General features: G+C 38.6%; 1 protein-coding gene across 2 annotated transcripts; it reads right to left on the bottom strand.

Moving 5' to 3' along the window:
• Positions 1-3,932: 3,932 nt before the first annotated feature.
• LOC149012036 (muscle M-line assembly protein) lies at positions 3,933-24,441 on the bottom strand. Of its 2 annotated transcripts, none has more exons than XM_089160382.1 (7): positions 24,152-24,441; positions 21,766-22,188; positions 21,606-21,658; positions 18,231-18,268; positions 14,600-14,918; positions 5,389-5,702; positions 3,933-4,937 (listed from the first exon to the last, which is right to left on the bottom strand). In XM_089160382.1, exons 1-7 carry the CDS (start codon positions 24,183-24,185, stop codon positions 4,325-4,327), a joined length of 1,794 nt encoding a protein of 597 aa, XP_089016508.1. In that variant the 5' UTR covers positions 24,186-24,441; the 3' UTR covers positions 3,933-4,324. The 2 variants fall into 2 exon arrangements, with proteins under 2 accessions (XP_089016508.1, XP_089016510.1); XM_089160384.1 differs by having other exon boundaries at positions 24,173-24,441.
• Between the last annotated feature and the right edge of the window lie 494 nt (positions 24,442-24,935).

The following is a 24,935-nucleotide window of genomic DNA, read 5'->3' as shown; positions in this document are numbered from 1 at the left end:
TGTTGCAGAAGAAGGGAAAAAATGTTGTGGTTGAAAAGATTTCTCTAAGAATTGGGTCTATAGCAAGACAAATATGTGGTATACTGTGATAGTCAGAGTACTATAGACTTTAGCAAGAACTCTGCCTATCACTCTCGCACAAAACACGTTGATGTAAGATATCATTAGTTGCGTGATGTGGTGGAAGATGAATTGTTGAAGATTGTGAAAATTCACACAAATAAGAATGTCTCTGATATGTTAACAAAGATTGTTACTTGAGAGAAGTTTGAAGTGTGCAAGGAACTTGCACATATGGATTCCAAGTAAGAAGTTAAGTTGTGGTTTCCTCCCTCATGGGCACGGAGGGTGAGATTTGTTGGGTCCAACCCATTAACCTACATAGGGGCCTAAGGTTTTTTAAAAGGAACAAAAGCATAGGTTTTTTATGAATATAGCTACAGTAGCCGCACAACAATAAAAAAAAACACAGAGAAGAAGAGAGAGAGCAGAAATAGGAGGAAGAAAAAGAGGCATTTTTTGTTTTCTCCGGCAAATACGACAGTGAAACGTTGCCGGAATGAGCTGAAATTTGAAGGGAATGGTCGTGGAACTTAGTTCTTTATATCCAATGGTCAGAATATCATTCTACCACAGTTCATGGTAAGTATCTCTGGTGACTTTTCTCCATTCTCTCAGATTTCTATTTCTTTGATGATGTGGTTGTGACTTTGTGTTCCTCTAGTGTTATCTAGAGATAGAATGTTGATTGTATACACATATTATTATCATTTGGTGATAGTAGAAGTTTGGGTGAACTCCGATAACAGTCCCGTGGTTTTTTCCCTTGAGTGTTTTTCCACGTTAAAAATTCTTGTGTCTGTTGTGGTTTGTTTGTTGAATGTTTGATCCATTATTGTTGTGTTTGTTGTTTTAGTTTACACTAGCATATTGTTTGGTCTCTCATCAATTTGGGTTTTACTTTCCTCCAATGGCCAAGCAAAAAGTTGATGATATTCATTTTGCAACTATACACGGAGCAGAGAAATAGGTGTGTGTCGAAGAAAGCCTTCAGCAACTCTATCCCTTCTGATCTTCCCCCTTTTTGCTGCTCCTGAGGTGTGTGTTTCTTAAATAGATGATTTTGAATCATAGGCCATTTTTATTATTAATCTTTTTTTTTTTTATCCGGGATAAAAATACATTCATTTTTTATTATTCGATTGCAGAAAAGCTTGTCGCTAGTGGACTACAATCATCAAGGAAGTCGATATAAATCAAATACACCCTTAGAGCATAAGACCATTCTGGTCCTCCAAAGTTGGGTTTTTGATTGACCCACCCTCTCACATTGTCATCAAAGATAAGATCGATCATGTTGAGGTCATATAAGAGATGGAACAAATTCCTATCCCAAACTCCCTTTGTTGAAGATCAAGCATTTCTTTTCACAAGCAACATAGTTTTGTTCGATGAAAACTTTATCTTCAGCCCTTTTAATAAACTAAAAACTTTGGACACCCCAACCCCCACCTTTCTTCAAAACCTCTGCAAGTCAACTATGACTTTGGAGGTTATTACCATGGAAGAAAAAATCGAGTCATGTGGCGATATTTCGCCTTTCGATAGCGATCGATAGGAAAATGGCCTTGAAAATAAATTTTTTAGAAGCCGCCAGAAAATCGATGATTTTCCAGCAAACCAGCAAAGTACTATAGAAAATCACCAAAATTGCCGGATATTCTTTCATCTACAACCCTACAACTTAAAGAAATGAGAAACATCTACAATTTAGAAACATAGAGAGGGCCATGTTGTGAACCTTATCCATCAAAATACCTTGTAATTTGGTGAATGCGTCGATGACCCCAAACCCTAACTGGTTTCAAAAGGATTAGAGAATAATGGATTCTCAAAGAGTGCAATTGGGGTGCATTAGCTATCCAAACAAAGAGAGACATACGTTGTCTTGTTCTTTGGTACTTCTCACCAAGGTTGCCCATGTCGATAAAGAGCCAAGGTTGAGGAGAAGCAGTGCAAAAACAAAGCCTTGAAACCCTTCCAAGCATCTTTCACTATTCTTTTCTTAGCTCTGAAGCTTTGCTGAAACCACCAAATTGGCCAGAAATGTGAGCAAAATCTCGCCATTGACTAGCTTCAGCAACCAGCGAAAGGCGAGGTGAGATTTTTCACCTTGGTCATTACCTTAGAGAGTTATTTCAAAGAAGACCGTCCTCACCTTAAACAAACATCATGGTCAACCAGAACACTAGAAGTGATTGTCCAAGTTTAACCTAATTTTGGTTACAAGTCCTTAAAGCCAAGTACTTCAAGGAACGAAGTATTTTTTTTATCCTAAGGTATCTACAAAAAAGGGGTCATGGATATGGAATAGCATTACAAACATCATCCCACAATAAAGGAGTATAGGGACTCGAAAAGTTGAGAATGGTCATAGAACTTCATTTTGGTTTGATCCATGGGTACAACCTCAAGCACACTGCATGACAACAGTACAAGATTTCACAAGATGGCCACGACAGGCAACAGTGGCAGAAGTGGCAAATGAATTACAAAGTCATAACAGAGAGATATCTTCAACCTCTTCAGACCCCACCCTTGTCATAACATTTCCAATCCCTCTATCGGATCAATAAGATTCTTGGTCTTCTTTAATTTCTCCAAATGGAGAATTCTCAGTCAAAATGGCCTTCCGTGAAATAGTTAAACAATGTTTCACATCTCATTGATACCAATTTACAAATTGGTGGAAGCATATGTGGAAATTATCAATACACCCAAAATTTAAAGTTTTCTTTTGGCATGTCTTAAATGCAGGATTACCAGTTCGGGCAAAATTAGCTCAATAGTTGCATACTCAGCTAAAGAGTGCACTATGCAGAAAGGAAGTAGAAACAACGTGGCACATCTTAATCTCATGTGAATGGGGTAAAAGAGTTCATGCGGCAGGGCCATTGAGGCTATGCACTGAAAACTGGAGGGATACAACCCTACTGAGTTTGTGTCAGAATATGTGTTCACAATTAAATAGGGCTAATTTCTAATGGTTTATGTCTGTTTTCATAATATCATGCTATTTCATTTGGAAAGAAAGAAATGATAGGGTTTTTAATCAGAAAACACCCAATCCCCTCAAGGTGTTAGGAAATCTAAACCCCTGGATTACAACTTTAAAACTACAAAAGGAGGTAGAAACACTACAATTACCAAGTCACATCAATTGTGGCATACCTCAAGAACTAGAAGAAAATTGGTGCTTAAATATACCACAATTTAACAAAAATGTGTTGATATGTGCAAAGATATTTAACCAACGGCTAGGAATGGCAGGATGGAGCATTGGGATATGCAAAGATGGACACTCACCGTCTATCAATTTTGGAGAAAAAAATACAAATGAAACCTTGGAGACGATGCTTTTTGGGCTACAACTGGGAGTGGAAAAAGCAGCAAAAAGTGAGCTAAAGGTAGAAGAAATATGGACTAACAATCAATAGTATCAACCCTATTACCATGGCCTTCAAGAGGAAAATGGTCTCTTGGCAATTACCTATGTTTATGGAACTAGCTAAGACAACAAAACAGTGAAGTATGATAAATTCTCAAACTCAATGCTTCAAACTTATTTTGAAAATTTTGCAAACATAGCATCTAATCTAACGGATGACTGTAATAGAACAATACTAATACTTGTAAGTGCTTTCAGTTTTAATTAATGAATTTTAATCTTCTTTTATCAAAAAAAAAAAAAAAAAAAGTATAACCAAATTTTAAGATTTGGAGGAAAAACCAGTGACATCTACTTTTTTTCATTTTTTTTGGTAGAGTGACATCTCGTTTCAAATTAAGCAATAGTGCAACTCAAAAGGTTGATAACTAACCCTAGCAAATGACGTTTCACCATCATAGTGGGCGGAGGAAAGAGCAAGCGTTAGCGCCTTGAAGATGAAGAATGGGAGATACAACAAACATCACATACTCTCCAGTTAAAGCATACATGGTTCATTACATCCTAAATGCATGCATGCGTTGCCTCTATTGAGTATCAGAGTATAGCCACAAGGTACAACGACAGCCAATCTACAGAGGAGGTCGGAGTTGAAAGAGAGAGGCAAAATTTCTTGGTATTCTCATCTATCTTTACATTCATCATTCAAAATACTGTTCAATTCGAGTCCAGACACCCCTCCCACCTGGTCCTTCCTAGGAATTACTACTAGTCAACATGTCATAACAAAATTAACTAAGATTCAAGACGAGCTGGATCCTTACCTAACCTTGCTCATCCACTTCAACCAGCCTTCCACATACCCATTTCTTCTTTCTAGTCACGGCACAAGTAGAAGCTTCCTCGGTTTTGCTTAACTGTACTTTTGTCTCCATTAGGCAGTGGAGTGACGATGCCATTTGGTTCAAGCTTAACAACTTGCTTATCCGTTGGAACCGGGACCATCGGATCTTGCAGCTGTAGTGGAGACAACAAACTGTGAACATCCCCCCCAACCCGAGAGTTGAGCATGGATTTTGTTTCATGACTTTGAATGGATGGAAGAGGTTCCCCACTGCTTGGAGGTTCTTTGCTATTCAGCAAATTTTTGGAGCTCGTATCCCCAGTTGGCATGGGGGGAAACTCACCAATGTTGAAGCCTCTGCTGTAAATGTCACTAGAGAAGAGAACATGTGTCTCATTTACTTCTCTGTTATTATTTTCTGTGCTTAAGTTCTCAAAATCATTTACCAGCCCTTTTAAGTCAGCAGAAGAATAACTATTTGCACTCTCATGTGATGCTAACTGTCCTGCTTCAATTCCTTCGAGTGACTTGGTTGCTTCAGCTATAAGCTTCCTGGTTTCCAGAACTGAAGCTTGGGCAAGAGGGCTCTTAGCTGCAGCCACCTCAAGGGCAATTGCAGCTTTCTCTGCTTCAACAATCAGCAACCTGAACCACAAACATAGGGGTACTGACTCAAGTAACCTACTACAGAAAAATGCATGATATCTCAAATAAATAAATCTCTTTTAATTTATGGATAGTCCTAAGACACTCAATGATATGGTCTCCCATAATTAATTCAGCATGAATTATGGTATGGCCTATTCAGATGGCAAACTTGCCAGTGAAGCTTCACAAAATATCTAAATATGTGAAAGGTGGCTTCACTACCTAAATAGCAAGTGTGATGACTCAATGAGGCATCTGGATGGCATATGGAGAAGGAACATGCAAACCAATGTAAAGCCACTTAATTGGATATACCACCGCCATAAACATATCGTGTTTATTTAAAAGCTATGTACATCCTATTGATCTGACATCCACAGCAGAGGCTTTTATCCCTATTTTTTCAGTTCCTTGGGAAGGAAAGAGCAAAAATGATAGATGGACTTACTTTGCACGTTCCATGGCTTCTCTTTTTTTAGTTTCCATAGCTTCCCTCTGTGCTCTGATGTTCTTTAGCAACTCCAGTTTGGAATTTGCTGATGGATCTTTGTATGAAGGTTCAGTAGTTCTCTTCAACCCAGACCTACCATGGCCCTTAGTTGGAGACCTGACGGTATTACTAGCATCACTGACTTTCTTCTTTACAGGGCTCCACCTTTCTGATTTTATTTTCTCAACTGGCTTTCTCCTTGGCTTTCTTTTCACTCCAGCATTTATTCCGTGGTACTGATGGAGGCCAGAGCACACGCGTTCACGGTATCCCTAGGCAAAGTAATATTTTGACAGATCAATGTGAGTTGACGCAGTACGATTAATTAAGCGGGCTGATGTGCGAAGACTCATTAAGTTGATAATAAACAGTATCTGCATGTGGCATGCACATAGGTATGGGATACAGCAACTTCAAGGGTAAAGTGAAAAAAGGGAGCCACAATTTCCATATTTGATGAAGAAATCATCATAGTCAGGATTCTCTGAAACAGACTATCTTATTTGTAACTCCAAATGTGTTATGTCATCTATGTCTATTATCACATATCAGTGTATCCACTTATTTAACTTCCAAGACTTCAACTATAAAACATAAAACCACAAAGATGCAGTTAAGATTGTTTAAATGGGCCAACAAACATCGGAAGGCCATATTTTGGCCCATGATTGAGTTCAGTGGGCCTCAGGCTTTTTGCTTTTAGGGTTATTCATGTAATGGGAATCTTTTATAGAGCCAACTTAGGCTTTCAATTCTTAATACAGAATTCACTTTATTATTTAGTCCAAATAAAATCTATCTTTTTTATTTGATATTAATATTTTAGTTTGGCCAGCATAGCATCTAAAAGACCAACTTTGTGTCAGTCGTTTTCCTTCATACTTAGTTTCCAGGTTAGTTTAAGTTACCTTGTGAGTTCAACATTGATTTAGGTCCTTCCTCTTTCCAGCATTCTATTAAAGCTTGTAAGAAGAATATTGCCTTAGACAAGAATTTGAGTAGTGAAACATTGAGACTTGCCCATAGCTGTGAGGTTGTCTTGGTTATGTAGCCTCAGTTGAATGAGGACCAATAACCAAGATCTCTAAAACGAACCAGCTCAAATAGGGAAGGAAAGGTTCTCTTGAAAATTTGGTGATGTCAACAGGTTGAACACCCCATCCCCCCTTCCCCCCAAGAAAAAAAAGGGGGCCCAAACTCAGACCCAAAAGGACCAATCCAAAGCTGGCTGGATGCCCCCAAGGGTATTTTGGTCATTTTATTAGACCTTTTGAGGATAGAGGATCTGGTTAGGACCCCCTTGATCCAAGGGTTATGGATCTATCTTCACTTTCTGGATTGGAGTCCTCTAGGGTTAGCTATTGAGTTTTTTTTTTTTTGGTACAAAGGTGCTTTTTATATATAGGGATAGGGATATTACATATGCCGCCGGTAGGAGTCAAACCCATGACCTCTCCACTGAGAAGTCTGGTTCCTAACCATCCTACTACTCCTCCATTGGCAGCTATTGAGTTTTTGGGGGGTCAAAACACTTGGTCAAATTTAGACACTCTCAATTGGAATCTATTGTAATTTAAGATTCCTTTTAGATAATTAGGTGTTACTTTCCAAGATGGTTTCTTTTATTACTGGTTGAGTCTTAGGGGGGATCTTTCAAGGAGATTTCATTAGATCTTTAATTATCTATTTGGACGGCTGAGATTATTTGCAAGGGGATCTTAATCTATAAAAAGGAAACCCACTTAGGATTAGAATCTTTTAGTAAGCTATAAGTAGGCCTATTCTTTCTTTGTATTTTCTTTAAGTCTGCATTAATAAATTTATCAAAGAATTCCAGCCAAGAAAAGTGCAGCAGGGGAAGTAAGAAAATTTTGCAAACCAGAGAGTAATCCCCTTCCCCACCCCCAGCCCAACTTCTTCTTCTTCTTCCCTACTTCCCCTACCCTGTGCAACCCTAGATGTCCCCCTACCTTGCTGCCGCACCACTGGCAGCACCTCCCCAGGCCCCACGACTACCTAAACCCCTTCCCCTACCTCCTACGATACTGCCCTTCCCCCCATCACACCCCCCCCCCCCCACCTCTCCCCTACCCTACCACACCCTCCCTCCCCCTTTGTAACCCTTCCAGCCCCCTCTCCCTTCCCTACTGACTTGTGGCAGAAAAAGGGGGGGGGGGGGGAAAGAAAAAGGAAGAAAGAGAAGAAAAGAAAACAAGAAAGAAAGATCAGTTAAATTCCAACCCCTAAGGATTGGTTAAGAAATCACCAAAGATAAGACACAAAAAGATTTCTTAATTAAAGTTTGAGATAGGGGTAGAATATCCCTAGAGTAGGGTTTACAGGTGACATAATGAGCTAAAACATGGAAGGAACGTAGGTAATGACCTAGGGGGATGATCCTCCAATTTTCATGAGGTTCCAATGAGTAAGTTGATCTAAATCTAAGTTCTCTAGTGGAGTTTTGTTTCTACAATAAAATTTTGTATCTTGAAATCGGCTGGTCAGAATAGGGTGAAACCAGGATCAAAGCTCATTACTCACTAGGGTTAGGGTGATGATGTGCCTGAAGATGATGGTTAGATAGGTGAAGATCTGACCTTGAATTTTGGAGTCTTGGGGGTCCAAAAATTCAAGAAAGTAAAAGAATGTGGGCAAGAAGGGCTGGGAATATCTTGACCTGCAACTAACCTTTTGGCTGATCTTGTTCTTCTGTGGATCAGGTGCTGATAAGATGACAGGCTGAATATACCACTCAAAACAAGAATCTTGGGCTTGAACCACCTATGGCTTTGATCACCAAGGATCCTAGGTATTGGACTTCAAACAACACCAACACCTCAATCTACACTTTAAACACTCGATCAACAATCCACAAAGGGAATAAACTCCAACTCAAAGCTGGAAATTACATAAACTCTCTAATCTATCTTTTTAATCTTCCCTTGAAGGGCATAACTTAAAGAACATATTAGACTTAGGACTTCGACAGCTAAAGCTAAAATAAAACAAACAACTGATAATTAAATACCGTTAAGACTATTTGGCTCCCAACTTAAAGTTAGCAGAGTTTTCAGAATTGCTATTGAAATTACTCACCATGTAGTTTGAGAGAGAGGGGGAAGAAGAAGAAGAAGAAGAAGAAGAAGAAGAAGAAGACAGAGAGAAGGAGAGAGAGGATTTAAGCATGGGAATATTTCACCCTTAGTATTAAATGCTGGGAAGCAGCTCAAATAAGGCTATTTGGGCCTTCTCTTCAAGATGCAGGTCTTTGAAGCAGCGTCAGCTGCTGAGTTTCCGGTATTGCCTTTATCCAGACCCCCCCCCCCAACTAACAAATTGGGTTGCCTAAATTCTGTGACAACCATACTCTTGCCTTAGGTTCTTTAGTGGTTCATAATGCTCCTTCCTGAAGCTATTTATTAGTAAAGCTACCTCTGGGGGTTGATTCTATGTTGGAGTACTGGTGGTGAGTCATATCGTTTCTACTTTTTTCTTCTAATTTCTATAAAAAGAGGGGCGAACCCGGTGCCTGAGGCTTCCGCACATGCAGAGTCCAAGGGGGGCAGTTTTCCTACACAGTCTTAACCCGAAAACTTTTGCTGGGAGGCTGATTCTTCTAATTTCCATATTGCTTAAATTTAGTTTCACTCCAAGAACTTTGTTTGTTTCATGGTTCTATTTCAGGACCCCCTACCTAAAATTTCCCAAGCTTCCATGTGCTGGTTCTATTTTGAAGTTCTTCAAGTTCTAATACTACTGATTCTGATATAATTTCTGGTTCGGATTCTTGCTGAGTCGCTGACATAGCCTTACTAGTGTAAGGGCCAATTCATCCAAGATCTGTGAGTAGAACCAACTCCTGTAAGGGCCAAGTCATCCAAGATCAGTAAGTAGACTCCAGGCCAAGATACAACAGTTTAGGCTGGGTTCAGTTGGCGTGTTTTGGATGGTTTGAGACTTTGGGTTCAAATGGACTAGTAAGGTTAGGCCTCTCTGCCTACTGGGGTAGATGATGAAATGTTTGGGTTCAGATACACTGATATGGGATGGTTTAGCCGTTTAGGTGAAACTTCCTGAGTAAATAGAGGGATTCTAAATATGGGGTCAGTATTGGGGTGATAAGGGATAATTCCTTTAGATGTGTTTGGGGGGCTTAGGAAAGTAAAACAGGTTGAAAGTTGAAATCGATCCTAGGGCTTATTGCCCAGGATATGCTCACCCAGTCTGGGTGATTAAAGATCAAGATGTTCTTGGTTTTAGGGTTTCAAGTTAGGGTTTTGATGTCGGACAAACCTACATTGTAATACAAAAGGACAAGCAGATGAATTGAACATGGAAGTAACATTGCACATAGAACAGATTCCTAGAATTTATGAACTTGAATTATTTAAAGTCCACCTTGAAAAGGGGTCATCGTAGATTTTCAATATGGAGTTATTAGATTTTCCAATTTCCTAGTTAGTTTTCATTTTCCTAGAGTAATTTAATTTTCCAAGAGTCAAATTAGGTGGAAACTCAAGAGGCTAAGTGAGTCTTAAATTGAGATGTAACCTATGGAGGAAACCAATCAGAAAATCTGTTTTAAGCATCCTCAAATTTCTACTTCTTCCACGTGGATTCAAGGCTTTCATAGTTGAGAAAGACTGTATCTTCTCCTATTATTCATGTTACCTCTATGTTAGGCTTCATAGTGGAGTTTGGCTAGTCAGTTATTGAGTGAGATTTGGATTGAGTCTGCTGGTTATAATGCTATATGGGGGCTGCTATATATTAAATTCATGACAATCTTGATGGAGGTTTTGAGAGTAATGAGGTTTCCTGGTTTCAGGTTCAAGAACGGGTCCAATAGTGTTTGGGGAGTCAAAAATAAAAATTAGAGGGAAAGAAAGAAGGGGGACGGGGGTGCTGGCTGACAGATACCCGGATGTGGGAGCCTAAAACGAAAAGGCACAGGGCTGAAGAACCAAGACCAGGATCTTGACTTGTCTTCCCCGAGAACCCATTAAACCACTTTGGAGTTAGGAAGTACCTTACCAAAGCTAACACTAATCTGAAACCTTAGATCAGTGATGAGACTCAAAGAATTGCAGCAAAGCTGAGGGAAATAATAATCATAATGTAGCATTGTAGCCTATCCAATCAATAACAGGGGAGGAACTGTTAGTAACATTATAAAAGAAGTCCTGTAATCAGAACTTCAATATGACTTAAAACAGGTCTTATAATCTGAAGTGCACAATGACTGATGCTGCCCAAATCATGGGCAGCCTTAGGAATTTATTGGACTGCTGTTTGGCTGCTGGGCAGCAACTGTAGGGGTTTCCCTTTGTATCAGGCTTCCACCTGGAGACCTACGTCACTTGCTGTTCTCTCAAGCTCAGAGGTATCCTAAGTCTAATAAGCCTCTTTGATTTCTGAGTTTAATTCTTGAAGTCTGATTTCAGTTACATATTTATGCTTCCATTATACTGGTTCAAGTCAGATTTCAATTACATCCTTATGCTTCTGTCACAGATTCTAGTATGCTGATCTCTTTCAAACATCTGTTCTGGTAGTTTTTTCTGAGATTGATTTCTGAATCTGGGGTACTGTTCTTAGTATCCCATCCTCAGTAGGACTTTCTCGTAACTCAGAATCTGACAATTGGATTGTTCTCAAATCTTAATATTCCCACTCATTGTCCAATCTTGATTGAGTTTATACTGTGAAATAAATGAATGAACTATCTTGTAGCAACTCGTTGACAATGAGATGAATATATCTATTAATCATCTATGTTAAGTACCCAAATGGAGTGACTCAATAATGGAAGAATGACACAAAGAAATAATAATAATAATGAACTTGGATTAAATGCTGAAACTGAACATAGCCTACTACCAGCAGTAGGAATACCTACGGCTACCCAAGAGCAATCGCCCTCTCCCTTATTTCCCTAATAACTCCAAAGCATACCAACTTACTCTACCTTCCCCCTATTAATAGTAATTACTTGCCTACAATATCCCTCCATAGAATCTCCCCAAATCTAATAGAATCATCCCAATCTCAACCTATAAGGCAATCTGAATGCAATCTGATCTCAATCTGAATCGCAAGATCTCACAACCATTTCCTTCCCAATCTGAATGCAATCTGAATCTGGAGATCTTTTCTTGATTAGATTGTGTGGATCCCCTTGCCACGCTTATGAGTGTAGACTTGTGACACAAGGGGCTTATCAATACTCCCCTCCAACAGTTTCACCTTGTCCTCAAGGTGAAAATCTGGAAATTGGTACTGCATCTCATCAAAGGTTTCCCAAGTATTTTCACAAGGAGGCAGACCTTTCCACCGAATCAGAACCTCCAGCACCCCGTGACTAGAGAAGCGAATGCTGATCAAGGTTTCTGGTGTGAGCTGCAACTCTCTGTTCCCCTGCAAACATGATGGAAGTGGCTGTGGAGTAATATGCTGCCCATTCTCGTGGCCTCTCTTTCCATCTCAGTTTCGAGAGGTTGAAGACAATGGCGTGTCCCCTTCTTGGCTCGGTCGCACCGCTGGTTCATTGGTTCTAATAGATTCTTGGGTTGAGCCTTAATTGGGCCCAAATTAATAATCAGAAGAAGTGGGCTTTGGGGTAACGAAACGGGCCAGGCCCATGATAGATGTGTTAAATGGGTGGGGTCCAAATACTTAAGAACATGGGTTAAAAGAAATGGGTTGGGCGTTGGGTTGATGGGCTGAATTGGGCCTTGGGTCATAAAAGTGGAATGGGCCCAAGATAATTCGTTTGAATGGGTTAAGAAATATGGGTTAATGAAATGAGATGGGCTTGGGGTTAATGGGATGGGTTGGGCCCAAGGGGGTTTCTTAGGGAACCAGATGGCCCAGTCTTTAAATTTGGTTCGTTTGGGACCTAAGTGTGAGATTAAGCTTACCTGAGTTGGACCCAAATTAGAAAAACGTTGGTTCTCAATGAGTGAACCGAACCCGTAAACCGGTTTGAGTTGGTTCAAACCAACCCTAAAAATCCTTAACCAATGTCATCTTCTCCCATTTCTACGAACAGAACTTCTCGCCGCCGCTTGTTGGTTTCCGCCAATCGCTGCCGACCATCTCCCACACCCAATCATGTGACCCTTGCTCCTTATTCCACCACTAAAACCAATAGCCTCAACCATCAAACCTCTATTTGGCATTCTTCTCATGGTTCGGTGAGAAACAACTTCAACAACTGAAACTACTTCTGCAACTAATTGGCCACTACCGTCGGCCACTTGCTGCACTTGATCGGAGTGGTGCTGCGATTCCCCATCTCTAAGAATTGATGCTGATTCGATAGGAGGACTCGTTGCAACCTTCCCGTTACCGAAATCGTTAACCAACGCCTTCTTGAAGTTCGTCCAAGTAAATTCCATCAAGTCCTGGCAATAAATCCAGTCGAGTGCCTCTCCTTCCAAATGTTGGATCGCCACTCCTAGCCACTGTTCTTCCTCGATCTGGTTCTCCCAGCAGAACAACATAACTTCTAGAATCCATCTCTGACTTTCTCCTTCGCCGGAAAATGAAGGCAGTGCCATTACCTCCCTGGGATCGTGAAGGCTCTGATACCAATTTGTTAAGTACCCAAATGGAGTGACTCAATAATGGAAGAATGACACAAAGAAATAATAATAATAATGAACTTGGATTAAATGCTGAAACCGAACATAGCCTACTACCAGCAGTAGGAATACCTACGGCTACCCAAGAGCAATCACCCTCTCCCTTATTTCCCTAATAACTCCAAAGCATACCAACTTACTCTACCTTCTACCTATTAATAGTAATTAATTGCCTACAATATCCCTCCATAGAATCTCCCCAAATCTCAACCTATAAGGCAATCTGAATGCAATCTGATCTCAATCTGAATCGCAAGATCTCACAACCATTTCCTTCCCAATCTGAATGCAATCTGAATCTGGAGATCTTTTCTTGATTAGATTGCGTGGATCCCCTTGCCACGCTTATGAGTGTAGACTCGTGACACAAGGGGCTTATCAATCTAGAATTCAGAGAACCAAATTGGACATGCCTACTGTAATCTGTCCCATATATAATTAAGAGGATGGAGTCATACCCCAGTTTTCCAAATACGAGATTTAGGTCTGAAAGAAAAAGAAACCAGATAGAAACAGGTCAATCTGATTTTTCTGATGGTAAGGTTGAAGCCAAACTAGATTAAATGCTGGAAAGTTAATTTATTTAATTGCAATCTAGTCCTGAGGTTGACGACAGGTGAGCTGTCCACAACATACCCATAAGATCTACTAATTGCAGCAGTGGTAATCATTAGACTTGTTTCATATCCACCATTCCCTTCTTTTCTAATTTCCATTCCAAATGACCACTAATATATATCTTGTGTGTGATTGATAATCAGTTGTGACACATTGATTTTCATTTATGCCCCTCTAATTATGTTGATATATTTTCACCTCTCCCCCATCAATTATATGTTGAATCATTTTTTCACCTATTCCCCTTAACTTAAAAAGGTGGGCCCCAGCACAACAGTAAGGTTGCTCCATTGAAACCAACTGGTCATGGGTTTGAGCCTATAAACAGCCTTTCAGCAAAAGCAGGGGTAAGTCTGCATGCATTATGGCCCTCCCTAAAGACCACATCAAAGCCTCATGCACTGTGTATGCTTTTCCCTTTTTTAGGTTGAGAGCGGGATCCACCCATTGTGGGTCACAAAAATCCAACTTCACTAGGTCTCGAGGATCATAAACAGCTGTTAGACCATTTTCATAAGAAGGAAATGAAAATCAAAGCTTTGTCCAAACGGTTAAAAACTGAAGGCAGTTCAGATGGTCATGATCAGCCAACATCTCAAATCATCACAGTTCCCAAATGCTTAGCTCCAAATGTTCATTGTTGGTAGTCAGAGCACAGATATAGAGATCTTAGATCACAATCCAATGGACCACAGCAAGCTATACTTAGATGATCATAACCATCTATATATGGTGCTAACTGGATGACAACAAAAATATGAGTAATGGTCCAACAATCCAACTGGAAGAAGCCACTATGCAGACAACCATGAACAACCAATGATCAATGTGTCACATAAAAGATCTCCAAAGTAGGACCTCTCCTAAATAAGTCACACTGTCAATATGTTGCAAGATTGCCTTACCAGATCAGCCCATTTGGCAGAAATTGCCTCTGATATCTTCCTCCGTTGCTCCAAAGATTTAGGTGCTCTCTTGCTACCTTTTGGCCTGGGTATTAGTTTCCTCTGCTCAATGCTATCCAACCACTCCCGTGCAAGCTTTTCATCTAAGAGTCTGTATGAATCCCATTGCAGCTCTTCTTCACCAGAATAACCTTCTCTAGAAGCTTCTGCAATCAGATTTTGCCATTCAAAGTAGCAAGTTTCCTGCACAAGCAGTTTCTCACGGCGCCGTTGCCACCCCATTCGAACACCAATTCCAATTTTCACTCGAGTCTCCTCACTGGATCATCCATTAGAAGAGGATAAAAAGTGAGATCATTGTAAAAAGGTTAAGAAATATGTAACCAATGGATTGCATACAATCAAGATGAAGGACCAATGCAATAAAATGAACAGCATTCTGATATTTTGGTTAAATGAACCAACCTGAATCAAACCTAGAGCAGGAAAAATATCTTGGTACAGTTGAAATGGAGGAGTTAAGGTGAATGACTTGCAGAAGTAGCAAAGATAGAATTAGCAATATATGATTCAACAAAATTGATGTACGATCAATATGCAGAAAGGGAAAATTAGTAGACACCAATAAGAATGTCATGGTACAAATTGAAGGCTTAAAAGAGTAACAAACAACAACAACAATAAGCCTTGTCCCAACTAAATGGGGTCAGCTACATGGATTCTTGCCCTCCAATCAGTTTTGTTTGAGGCCATGCTAGATACAAGGCCTAAGCTATACATATCCTTTCTCACCACTTCTCCTAAGGTTATCTTAGGTCTACCCCTAACTCTTCTAGTTCCTTCAATATGGATTGTATCACTTCTCCGTACAGGGGCATTTATAGGTCTCTGTTGAACGTGGCCGTGCCACCTCAAACGACTTTCTCAAAGCTTATCACTTATGGGAGCAACTCCCAAACCAACTTTAATATGATCGTTTCTTATCTTATCCATTCTAGTTTTGCCACTCATCCATCTTAGCATCCTCATTTCTGCTACACTGAGTTTATCTATATGATTCTTTTTAACAGCCCAACACTCTGCACCGTACATCATAGCTGGTCGAACAATGGTCCTATAAAATTTTCCTTTAAGCTTTAATGGAATACGCAGATCACATAAGACCCCGGACGCACCTCTCCACTTCATCCACCCTATTTTAATTCTTTGGGAAACCTCATCCTCTAAATCACCTCTTTTACTTATGATTGAACCTAGGTACCTAAAACAATCACTCTGAGGAATCTCTTTATTGTCAAGTATGATCACCTCATCATCTGCCCGATCATGACTAAAGTTACAAACTAGATATTCTGTCTTCGATCTACTAAGTTTAAAGCCTTTTGATTCCAAAGCTACTCTCCATGATTCTAATTTGGTATTAATCCCCACTTGGGTTTCATCAATCAACACAATATCATCCGCATAAACCATACACCAAGGGACCTCATCTTGAATGTCTTTGGTTAATTCATCCATTACCAATGCAAATAGATATTTGGCTTAAAGTTGACCCTTGATGTAGCCCAACTGTTATCAAGAATTCATTACTTTGTCCCCCCACTGTTCTAACACTAGTCACCGAACCATCATACATATCCTTAACTATATTTACATATTTACTTGCAACACTTCTTTTCTCTAGTACTTGCCAAATTAACGCTCTAGGGACTCTATCATAAGCTTTTTCTAGGTCAATAAATACCATATGAAGGTCTTTCCTACATTCTCTATACCTTTCCATAAGTCTCCTAATTATGTAAATAGCCTCCGTTGTAGATCTTCCCGGCATAAACCCAAATTGATTCCCCGTAACTGTAATTAAGTGTCTCAAACGGGTTTCAATTATTCTCTCCCATAATTTCATCGTATGGCTCATCAATTTAATGCCCCTATAGTTATTACAACTTTGAATATCTCCTTTATTTTTGTAAATTGGAACCACAACGTTTCTCCTCCATTCATCTGGCATTTTCCATGTGCTCATAATCTTATTAAACAACTTAATCAACCAAACTAGTCCATGGGTTCTTAAGCTCTTCCATACTTCAATTGGGATTTCATCAGGACCTTGTGTCTTGCCGAGTTTCATCCTCCTCAAAGCTTCTTTTACTTCGGACATCGAAATTCTACGTATATAAGTTCGGACATTGGTGCCTTGGTGAAAGGTGTAATCGTCCGAAACATAAGTGCTTGAAGAATGCTCATTTAGTAAACTAGAGAAATAGGTTTCCCATCTTTTCTTAATGTCCTCACAAACTAAAACTTTACCATCTCCATTTTTAATACATCTAACATGGTCAAGATCTCTACTCTTCCTATCCCTCATCTTAGCTATCTTATAAATGGATTTTTCCCCTTCCTTCGTGCCCAACTTATTGTATAACTCTTCATACTTCTTTTTCCTTACTTTTCCCGCAATTTTCTTAGCTTATTTTCTATCCAATCTATACCTTTGAAGATCGTCAACATCCTTAGTTCTTTGCCATGTCTTAAAACTAGCTTTTTTATTCCTAATGGCAGCTTGAACCTCACTATCCCACCACCACGTCCCTCTATAAGAATGAAGCTTTCCTTTTGATTCACCTAGGACATCTTTAGCCACCTTCCTAATACACATAGCCATCTCATTCCACATTGCATTGGTATCCACTTTAAGATCCAATTTTCCTTGTTTGACTACTTCATTAACGAAGGATTTCGAGCACTCTCCTTTCAAATTCCACCATCTTATTCTAGGATAGTTTACCTTGGACCTTTTATGTGTTCTTGGGACTAAGCACATATCCAAGACCACAAGTCTATGTTGCGCAGTTAAGCTTTCCCTTGGTATCACCTTGCAATCCTTGCACAACAATCTATCAGTCCTTCTAGTTAGGAAGAAATCTATTTGGCTTATATGCTGTCCACTTTTGAAGGTAATTAAAAGAGTAAATTAAAAAGAAAAAAATACATGCAGAATAGATGAGGACTGACTTAGGATCATGCTCAGTGATATCATGCATTGGCTACAGCCTATTAAGGACCCCAACACCATACTCAGACCTCCGTTTAATAGTGGACATTTGGGTAATCACTATATCAGCCTCATGATGGTATTTTGATTTATATGCAAAAGATTATCTTTATATGCCACATAGGATGTCGACAGTTCATTGTAACCATGCATGGTTAGGTGGAGACTGACCCAAAATTTAATCCCAAATAGCAGACAAAAAATGAAAGAGCCTAACACCATGCAGCATTTTCAAACTTTGTCCAACACCGGCTTTTAAGGTACACCAAAAATCTTCAATTAGCCATGTTGTACATTTATCACTCAATATAATGATTATATAGCCTATATAGTGAAATGGTAGGCCAGACTATTACAGCTAATACTTGTGTTCACTGGTGCCACAAGATAACTTACACAAAACCCAGAAACAATATAAGTTGAATAGTGGAGGATAGAACCACAGTCTATCAAGATTAGAGCCAACCCTTGTTGTTCAGGACTAGGAAAATGGTCAGAGCCATGTAGGAATTGTAAAGAAACTCTTCCAAAGAATAATGGTGTGATTAAACCAAGAAAAAGAAGCAGGCAACCCACCTCTGAGCATGCCCCAAGTTGACTAACTTCATCTTAACCTGCATATCCAAACAATCATGTTAGTCTAGAAATTAGGCCTGCTTCAGAGGAGAATAATTCTTAAGATTACGTTATGGGGACCCATTACTCTCCCCACACTTACATGCTATTATTGGGACCTCCAAAGTCTAGGACAGCCATTGAATGTACCACTAATAGGTTCGCCAAAACAAACATTAACCAAATAACAAGTAGAGTGTAAACCAAACTAAACCAGCCACTGGAATTAACTTGAAGTAGATAGAAAAGAAACACATTTTAGTTGCCTGGTTCAACTCCAAAAAAGGTTGACTTCTTGAATCTTATTTGATTTATATTTTATAATTAACCTTCAAGTATTTCCACTTTCCACTTGTCTTTAAAGTACACAAACCCTTAGAATACGGCTATTTACATCATCATATACGTCAACTTGAGATTTTGACTGAATTCAGTTCTCCCTCCAAGCTGTGAAATAAAAATTCATTGAATATTATATTTTCGTTCTTCTTTTTTCATTTTTTTTTTTTGGCATATTTCTGTTTTCCTTTTATGTTTAACCTCTATGTATGTTTCAACTTTCTTTAATATGATTTTTGGGGCAAGTATGCACCACTGAGTGACAAGGCAAACTGAGTTGAGCGTTCAGATCAAGTTGTGGCGCTTAGACAGTTATTTGCCATCCAAAGTTAATAATAAAAATCTATTGATCAATTATCCAGCATCATCTCAGGCTTGCCTAGGGGGATTTTTTTTGATAAGAAAAACATATGTATTTACTTAAAAACAATTACACATATAGTCATACAGCTCATTAGAGTCTGCATTTCCTACCATAGCAGTTACCGCTAGGTTAGTTATCCAACTATGGAGCTGTGGGGATGGAAATTCATCAAAAGAAATATAAGAAGTTTAGTAGCTATCTGCATCAAACTATTCTTGGGGGATTTCTATTTGAACTTTGTTTTCAGCTCTCTATTCTTACACTATTTCATTGGAAATGAAAAAGCAGCAGTCCAGCTCGCAAGGCCCCCACTACTACAGAAATTCTCAAGTAGCAGGTGGATTGTTTCAATTCTGAAATTGAACTGATTTCACTCTTGCTCCTTAATGAGCACATGGTTGACTTGATAAGTAAAGTAGTATTCCATGTTAAATAAAATGCCACCCGTCTCCCCGAGATTTCATGACCACCCCCTCTCAAAAATTTTATAGAGAAATTATCTTTAGAAATTGAATAGAAAAAAAATTCTCAGTCTTGATCAATGCAACAACAAAAAATTCAAATTCTTGACCAGAAACTTTTAGTTGACTTTTTTATGAAATCAATCCATAATTGAAATAAACATCATACGAAATATGGCCTCAATGATGTAATTTTTAATTCCAACAGGTATGCCATTGATTGGGTTGTAGTGACCAGTGGCTGACAACAGTTAGGCTAGTATAAAGAATTACAGCTATTACTCTCTTGGGAGATAGGACATTGAAAAAACTAACAAATGTGTCAAATGTCCAATTAAAGGAAGTCCCAACTGCAAAGGTGTCCTGTCCAACATGAGACTCCCAACCTATTAGATTCCTCCTTGTTGGCACATATTATGTATTCAAAAATTTTTCAGTGAATACCAAATCACTCAGAGACGTAATTGTGGTTATAAAGAAAGTATCAATTTGTTTTTCACATGTCCAGAAGACCAATGTACCAGACAGCAACTAGAATAGCCAAAACAAAGAAGTGAACTTTAAGATGAAATATATTAGCAATATATTGAAAAGATAAATCAATCAGTTCATAGTTCTCGAATGAATCTGGAGCAAGAACGACAACCATGATCATCATAACACTTGATAGGACGATCAAGGGTCAGCTTACAGAGAAAATCAGGGAGATTTAATATATAAAGTTCCAACAACCAGGTCGAGTGGAAATTCTGGCAAACTGTAAGGACTTATCCATCTAATATATCTATAAATTGGTACCTTTATATTGAAAACCATATTAGAATTTGTAGATGACTCTCAATGTTTTAAAGATTCAAGCCAATGGTAAGAACTGAAATTATTGATATAATGGATAATCTGATCCGGGGAACTGTTAAGATGCATGCAAAAATAACTAATAACCATATTTTCATGCTTGGAAATAATACACGTAAATCTGAGGACAAACCAGAGAACGAGAAGATGGATGCAGCCAAGGGAGGCTTCCCTTATTAGAAGGCCTCCAAATCTCACTAATACATACAGAGCCCTCAATAAGGAAGAGTTATAGTCCAAAAGGATACCAGAAAAATGCTGGTACAATCCCACTCGGTATTAGCACCTGAGAGTGCAATCTTTCCTCTCTATTGACCCTTTTGCCCCTCACTACTTATTCTAACAATATACAGAAAGAAAACAAGCAGAAAAGACAACTGAATTTTAGGGACATGGAAAGAAGAGAGAATATAACCGATCAGGGAAAGAAGAAGAGAGGATATACTGCACCAGATGAGCAATTTACTAGAAATCAGAAAAATGCTATTTTTATGCATACAATTTTTTAATGTGGAACTATGCTATTTAAAAATAAAGAAGACTGCTACAGTTAGGTGTGAAAGACATGTCCTGTTTAAAATTGATAAAAGACATGTCTTGTTTAATATTGATAGCTTTTTATACTCCCATTCATCACCATTCATTACCATTCATCACTATCTATTTCTTCCACATTATATCTCTTACATAACATAAACAAATACAGATACATATACTTGGCTGAAGTAGAACTTCAAGAAGTTTACTTTCTATGACCAAATCACGTCATTTTCCCCAAATTTTCTCTTTCTTGAATTATTTTATTAGTGTAACAAGACAAAAGCAGAGAACGATAGGTACTGAAACAATTTGAAAAATATATGCAAAGAATAACATATTAAAAGATATATACATTCTAACATTTTACATTAGTTGATAAAATTCAAAGAGAGTACATCTAATTTAAATTTTGAATAAAAATCTCAATTTCCAGTATTCAAATCATTTCACATAAACGAAGTGCATACGCCCATAAAAGCCTTTTGATGTTCCCACATTGACTCAAGAAAAGACTCACAATCACAGCCACTCTCTCTCACTAACTTGTCTTAAATACTCTACACTTACTATTTAGTATCCTAATCTAATCAATCTCAGATAGTGACTGCAATCCCACCTAATGAGCTATATTATTGGTTCATAATAAAACTAAACCCAAACACAAGTAGTCCAAGGCCTAGTGCCTATCCATGGTCCAAGCCCAATTGAGCACTCTTAAGTCTTAACCGTATCAGTCCTTCTAAGTGAAAATGTGAAACTATTCTTACATGACATCACCTTGGGATCCTGCATTGCAAGTTTGGTTCTCTCTTTTATCCTCCGCAATGTTTCTGCACAATTTTTTTTTATCACTTGTTAAAATAACAGAAATACAATAATAACCTACACAAAATGCCTAATAAATGCAATCTCATTAAGAGCATCTTAAGTTGCACACCTGCACTGTGCTTCCTCCCCTTGTTCCATGGCACTTTACCCTTGTTCGCTTTGGAGATCCTCATCCGCCTGATCATCTCTCGTTCATCCGGTAGTGCAGGGTCTCCACCAGAGGGTAGAGAGAAATGAGACTTCATATGAGGTCCCAAGTGTAAATTGTAGTTTTCCCTCTGTCCATCTTTGCCATCCACCAAATACTTTGTTTCAAAGGTAGAAACTGCTTTAACCAGTAGAGCACCCGGTGTATCAAGATGCCTACAATCAAATTTCAGTGTCCTGGAGACATTGTAGGACACGAGCCATGAGAAACCCAACCTTTTCCCATTTGCAGAACTGAACTTATTTGATGTGCTGACATGAAAAAATGGCCGATCCCTAGATGTAGCTAAGTAGCTTTGGAAGGAATGCTGGGGAATCGCAACGTCTGGTAGCACAAAAACATAATTAGAACACTAGATCACCAAGAGAAAGACAAATAAGAATTAGTAGTCCAATGTAGTACAATTCAACATATAAATAAATGGCTAAGAGTAGTTTATCCTCCTTCAAATCTTCTTTTAAATCTCCGCTGATTTAACCTGGAAATAAAGCACAACTTATAATTTGAGTGGAATCAAATGGGTTGTTTCATAATCAACAAATATATGCTTAAATTTATTATCGTCACTTCTCTTGTCTATTTTACTTAATCTTGTTTTGATCCATGCAGCATTGAGTTGGGATGAAGCAATGGTTATTGTTATTTTTGCTAAACTGTTTTGCAGAATAAGATTAATCTGTATAAGACGTTAACTCATTCTTTTCTTTTCTTTAAATCAAGGACCCAAAACAGGTATGGTTTAAAAAATAAAAGAGTCATAGTAGATGTTCCACCAAACTAAATGTTTCTCCCCCATGCCTTTATTGGATAATACTCTTTAGTCTTGCCAATGGTCAAACTTCACTTAAGAGGCCAACTTTAACATCTAAAAGCAGGTAGAGCCAATACAACAACCTAATATAATAAGAAAGCCAACAAAATCACTTGTAACTTGTAGAATTGTCATTGTTACAAGAAGCACCATATAGATTAACTCAGTGTAGCAGAAATGAGGATGTCAAGTGGGATGAGTGGCAAAAGTAGAAAAGAAAAAGTAAAGAACGATCTTATCAAAGCTGGTGTCAGAATAGCTTGGTACATGATAAGCTATGAGAAAGTTATTTGAGGTAGCATAGCCATGTTCAACAGAGGCCTTTAAATATTTCAGCATGGAGGAGTGACTTAATCCAGATTGGAAGAACTAAAAGACTAGGGATAGATATAAAACATTAAAGCACCATTTGTTTGCAAAGGTGGGGTGGAAAAAATAAATATGTGGGACTCATATGTAATGGGGTGGGGGAAAATGAAAGGAAATGGAGGGATATTGTGAAAAAGTGTTAAATATGGATACCACTTTGTTGTTTTTCACACTTTTTCACAAAATCCCCCACCTATTTTATGGGATTTTGAAAAGGCATGAGGTGGGAAAGTTCGCATGCCACCTCAGCAGACAAGCTTCCTTAAATTTAAGGAAGATTGTCTACCAATTTTCCAACCCCAGTAAACCAAACAAGCCACACTTTTGGGATCTCATAGAAAAAAATTGTTTTTCAAACTTTTTCCCACCCCAACTTTATTCCATTAAACAAATGGTGCCCAAGAGATATGGTGAGAAAAGACATGCATGTGTTAAGCCTTAATTCGAATATGACCCCGAATAGAGATGATTGGAAGGAAATGATTCATATAGCTGACCTAATTTAGTTGGGGTAAGGCTGAATTGTTGTTGTTGTTGTAGGAACGGAGCATGGTGAGGGGAAGAAGAAGCTGAATTGTCCTTAAAACCTACTCTTGCTTAAAGGGTAGGGACAAGACACTCCTTTCCAACTGACAGACCTTGAAAAGAAAGTAATCTCACCCACTTGAGAAATCAACCAGGTTTAAGGAAACCTACCACTAAATCAACCCTAAAACAATCATTTCAAATTAGCTACCAAGTTGGGGAAACTCGAACTATCGTAGAGAGCACAAATATATGTACCGACAAAGGAATCTCACGTAGAGCAATTCGGAGTTCGGAAACACTTAAAGGAATTTAAAAATTAATAAATAAATAAGTGAATAATGGGAGAGTTGGGAGGAAAGGTACCAAGGGAGACAACAATTTTATCTTCTCATCTTTGTGAGAGAAGGGATAACAAAATCTATGTCTTCTAATGTTACAAGTTATTCCTTCTCTTGGAAGAGTAGAATCTCATCTGATTTTACAAAAATACAGCTCCACCAATACACGAAGAGTTCGATAATGGTAGAACGTCAATCACAAGAAGGCAGACGAAAGTAAAGAAGGAGAGAGCAAACTTACAAGACGTATGTAAAGAAGTACCTAAAAAAGGCATGAGAGCTCATTCAGTCGTCCAAATACTCAGAAAACAAAAAGGTAAAGAGAATATGTTCATTTAAGAGTCCACGAAGCTACAACTTCCTTCCTTGCTTCTTCTCTAAGCGGCAGAAATGTTGGGGCGCACCGGAGTGAGAACCAATAATCGGTTTAGTGTCCGGCGAAGTGAAATAGCAGAGACGGCGATGAGTGAGAACCACATGGTGTCTAACAATGCAACCAATGACGATAAGAAATTAAGAATTGACTAGGATGGATGGGTGCGAGCTTTTTTTTATTTTTTAAATTTCCTTCATTTATTAAGTTCCCAAAAAGGGAAAAAGGAAAATTACACCTCGGTCTATTTTGAACTTACGATTTTTTTTTCTTTCTTGAAGTTCGTCCATACAGGTTTCCGTTCTCCTGAACTTCCCACCCCATGTTAACCTATTGGGGACTTTGTTGTCCGCAAAACCTCTCCTCCCCCCCTCCCCCCCCGCCCCGTCTATTTTGAACTTATGACCTTTTTTTTTTTTTTTTTTTTTTGAGGTTCATCCGGACAGGCTTCCATGCACCTAGATTTAGACCTATAAACGGATCAGATTCCGATCCGATAAACTATCCAATTATTGATTGATATTGTCACTTTTAATTTGTTTTATCAATTTCTAATTACGATTTGCTATCCGATTCGATTATCATCTATTTTAAGATGTTAATATTTTACTTTATCCAATTTTTTATCTGATAATCCGAATCCGGTGCTTAT

This window comes from Hakea prostrata, chromosome 7 (genome assembly GCF_041222555.1).
Source record: "Hakea prostrata isolate BN-2017 chromosome 7, UWA_Hpros_2, whole genome shotgun sequence".
NCBI lineage: Eukaryota > Viridiplantae > Streptophyta > Magnoliopsida > Proteales > Proteaceae > Hakea > Hakea prostrata.
The sequence above is the reverse complement of the archived record's forward strand: the minus strand, read 5'-3'. Positions and strand labels throughout refer to the sequence as shown.